Source organism: Mus pahari, unplaced genomic scaffold (assembly GCF_900095145.1).
Source record: "Mus pahari unplaced genomic scaffold, PAHARI_EIJ_v1.1 scaffold_14452_1, whole genome shotgun sequence".
NCBI lineage: Eukaryota > Metazoa > Chordata > Mammalia > Rodentia > Muridae > Mus > Mus pahari.
In genome coordinates this window covers 4,516-8,674 of record NW_018392989.1, presented here as the reverse complement: position 1 = coordinate 8,674, position 4,159 = coordinate 4,516, and the positions used below count along the sequence as shown (strand labels likewise).

At 45.5% G+C, this 4,159-nt stretch overlaps 1 protein-coding gene across 1 annotated transcript in view; it reads left to right on the top strand.

Moving 5' to 3' along the window:
- Positions 1-1,892: 1,892 nt before the first annotated feature.
- Positions 1,893-4,159, top strand: part of LOC110315293 (keratin, type II cytoskeletal 6A-like) — a gene marked incomplete at its 3' end in the record, with an annotated part of 3,657 nt that continues 1,390 nt past the window's right edge. Inside the window, 5 exon segments of the mRNA XM_021189380.1 lie at positions 1,893-2,381; positions 2,939-3,153; positions 3,477-3,537; positions 3,694-3,789; positions 3,911-4,140. Coding sequence (XP_021045039.1) covers positions 1,893-2,381; positions 2,939-3,153; positions 3,477-3,537; positions 3,694-3,789; positions 3,911-4,140 — 1,091 coding nt within the window.

The window sequence follows — 4,159 nt, the reverse complement described above, 5'->3', positions numbered from 1 at the left end:
TTCCCAAGAGTAACTAGCAGGATATCTGATAGCCAAGACAGTCTGAGGCTTCCCAGTTGGCCTGCTATGGACATCTATGAGCCCATCTGGAAACATTTCAAGTTCACACAGTCTCTTAATAAATAGCCAAATAGTCTAAATGAGCACATGGCTGAGTTAGAGGCCCTCTATTGGACTAGGATAATTCTCACAACCTATTGTACATTCATTCCAAAATTAGCCCTATATGTTGGATTCAGGGTAACAGTTGAGAACACTTATTTTATATTCAGAGGTTTTAAGGTTAAAGCTTTATTTTCTGAGCACTCAGGGATGCAGGCATTTTAGGGTCTGATCCACATCCCACAAGGGAGTTTCCAGGGCACCTAGAGTCATCATCCTAGATATTAGGCCCAGAGCTCCGAGTGAGAAGGGGACAGAGGAGCAGGTCAGCTTCATGTTGTTATTTAAGGCATAACAGGCCATTGGTTATACATATTTACAAGGAATGCACCTTGGTATAGATAACAGCAAATTCTATACTTTTTACTGATCAACAGACAATTATGAAAACATTCAGGGAAGTTTGATAAGAGTTTGTTCCTAGGCCTGGGATCATCAACGTGTTTGACCCTGGCAGCAAGATGGAGAAATTGTCCCTGAGATGTCTGGANTCAGATGACTGTTTACAACAGAAGCTATTTATCCATAGGGAAGTCCCCAGTTCCCCTGGAGCCTGGGACACTGAATTTAGTTCTCCCACCCCATGATTAAGTGAAGTCTGAAAATGTAGTGGGAGTCCTTAGGATATGTTCTTTTGCTTTTTCCCAACACAGTGAATTATTTGCTTCTTGACCTTCAACAACTGCTAAAGAATGATGGAACTTTGGGTTTGTTTATATAATCGATTACATTGATGAATTTTCTAATATTGAACCATCTCTACACCTCTGGGATGAAGCCTACTTGGTCATGGTGAATGACTGTTTTGATTTGATCTTGGATTCATTTTGCAGGAATTATATTGAGCATGTTTGAAACACTGTTTATAAGTGAAATTGATCATAAATTCCCTTTCTTTGTTGGATCAGTATGTGGTTTAGGTATCACAGTAACTCTGGCTTCATAGAACACAGTAGGCAGTGTTCCTTCTGTTTCTATTTTGTGGAATAGTTTGAGGAGTATTGTTATTAGTTCTTTTTGAAGGTCTGATAGGGTTCTTTACTGAAACCATCTTTCCCTGAGGAGTTTTGTTTTGTTTTGTGTGATTCTTTTAATGACTGCTTCTATTTCCCTAGGGGTTATGGGATTGTTTCGTTTACCTGATCTTGATTTAACTTTGGTACATGGCATCTCTCTAGAAAATCATCTATTTCTTCTAGGTGTGGGTTAAAAACGTTTCACTTTTGCATATGTTTCAAATGAGACATAAAGGAACACAGGTTATACTTCATATTTCTTATCACAAAAGGTCAGCTATCGCTTTCCTGTTGGCAGCAAATTACATCTGGTCTCCAGTATCTCCTTGGGAGAAAAGAGCAGGCAGGCTGTTAGCAGAGCTGGCAGTACTTAACAGGACATGCAAAAATCTTTGTAGAGATGGTGACGAACTCCGAGATATGGTGAATGAAGAGCTGACCTCCAGTTCATAGCTAAAGTCAATACTAGAGTCAGGAGCACTGTCCCTGGCCAAAGGAAGCCAAAAGAGCAATCTCAATGTTTCATAACATTTTGAAATAATCCAGGTGTTACCTCACTGTCTGTAAATCCCTGTCCTAATTCTGCAAGCTTGCCTTCAGGACCCAGGCAAGCCTATCTGTACCATATATAAGCTGTGGCATGGAACACGGCACACACTATTCTGTTAGCTCTGCACTCTGTCTCTCCACATCCCATTCTCATCTCCAGGAACCATGTCTACCAAAAATACCCTCAGGAGTCAAAGCAGTCACTGTGGCTTCAGTACCAGCTCAGCCAGGGTGCCTGTCCTCAACCGCTTTGGGTTCAGTAGCGTGTCTTTGTGCAAATCCCGGGGCATCAGTGGCTCCGGTGCAGTGTGTGGGGGAGCTGGCTTTGGTAGCAGGAGCCTCTATGGTGTAGGAAACTCCAAGAGGCTCTCCATCAGAGGGTGCAGCTATGGCAGCCGATTTGGAGGAGGCTCCAGTATAGGAGAAGGAGCTGGAGGTAGCTTTGGTTTTGGTGCTGGAGCTCGCTTTGGTGGTGGCTATGGAAGAGCTGGCTTCCCGGTGTGCCCACCTGGAGGCATCCAAGAGGTCACCATCAACCAGAGCCTCCTCACCCCCCTGAACCTGCAAATCGACCCCAACATCCAGCGGGTCAGGACTGAGGAGAGGGAGCAGATCAAGACCCTCAACAACAAGTTTGCCTCCTTCATCGACAAGGTGAGACATGGTCCTTCCTAGAGCAGCCTGTGTCTACAGGGAATGCTGAACCAAGGGGGAGAGAAGAAGTTTCAGACTTGGCTCAGATGTTGCCTGTGTTTCTAGTTAATCCTCTGTCCTGGTTTGTTTTCCTCTTCAGTTAGACTGGTATCTGGAAATCAGGGTCAGTGTTCCTCCCCTCCAGAGTTGGTCCTACAAGGGTGTTTAATCACAGTGGACTAAGTTGACCTGAAGACTCACACAATAGAGGACTGTAGTGAGATGAAAGTCTATATCTGCGTATAGTGCAGCTGGGGGACATGCCAGCCCCACTAAGCTGTAGTACACTCCTCAACACACTGCTAGGCTGCCAGTGCTCTGCCAGAGTGCTCTGCCTTCCTTAGAGAGGTGGTGGTGGTGCTTCACTCTAGAGTGTCCCTCTCAGACCCAGGAGCAGGTTCTACCTACACTGAATGAGCTCAGTCAGACAGCCTGAGAAGGCACCCACTCTACTGCAGGGGTCATAGAAGAAGAAAGACAAACTTTTCCTCCTCATGCTCCATGCTTGGCCCCTCCAGGTGCGATTCCTGGAGCAGCAGAACAAGGTCCTGGAAACCAAGTGGGCCCTGCTGCAGGAGCAGGGCAGCAAGATCCAGAGGCATAACTTGGAGCCTATGTTTGAGCGGTACATCAGGAGCCTCCGCAGACGTATGCAGAACATCACTGGAGAGAGGGGTCGCCTGGACTCTGAGCTGAGCATCATGCAGGACACGGTGGTGGACTACAAGAGCAAGTGAGTTACAAAGAAGGGAGAATCCAGTCCCCTAACTTCATAAAAATGGAATCTCAAATCAAGAGGAAGGCTCCATGATTTAAGAAAAATTGGTCACAGAGATGACAATGACAGCTTCTTATCAAAGAGCAAATGCCAAGGAGGACCTAGGCTTATAGGACATTGGGGGATAGAAAAGGAATGAATCAGTATATTAAAAAACAAAATCACCTTTTAGCCACTTTTGGATATGTTATGTTCATAGACTGTGGGGGCAGAGTCACAGGCTGCCATTGATGGCATCATCTCATTGGCTCCAATGTGGTAAACCTTTCCTCTCACAGATATGAAGATGAAATCAACAGGCGTACAAAAGCAGAGAATGAATTTGTGATGCTGAAGAAGGTGAGCTGACTATCATGGAGATGGGTTCCTCAACTGAGAGACAGAAATGTCATTGCCTTACTGTTCCATTCCAGAGAAATGGTGGTGGTGGAGACAGAGGTGAATGGTCTGGGCTAGAGAGTTAACCTTACTCTCTGTTGTTCATGGTGTTCTCAGGACGTAGATTCTGCATACATGAACAAGACTGAACTGCAATCCAAGGTAGACAGTCTGACAGATGAGATCAACTTCCTGAGAGTTATTTATGAGGCAGTAAGTTCCTAAGTTCTCCCCTTCTCTTTCTCCTTCTCACTCCCTTTATATTGTCCCCTGCAAAGTGTTGGGAACCTCTGTGATCCACACAGAGATGACCATGACAATTTCTGTTCTGCAGGAACTGATTCAGGTACAAACTGATGTCTCAGACACAACTCTGGTCCTCTCCATGGACAACAACCGCAGCCTGGACCTGGACAGCATCATTGCTGAGGTCAAGGCCAAGTATGAGGATATTGCTCAGAGAAGTCGGGCTGAAGCTGAGTCCTGGTACCAGACTAAAGTGAGTATTGAGGTGGAGGCTGATGAGGATGCCTGGGACCCACCCTGAACTCCATGAGCCTCTGAGTTCATTATTGGAGGCCCA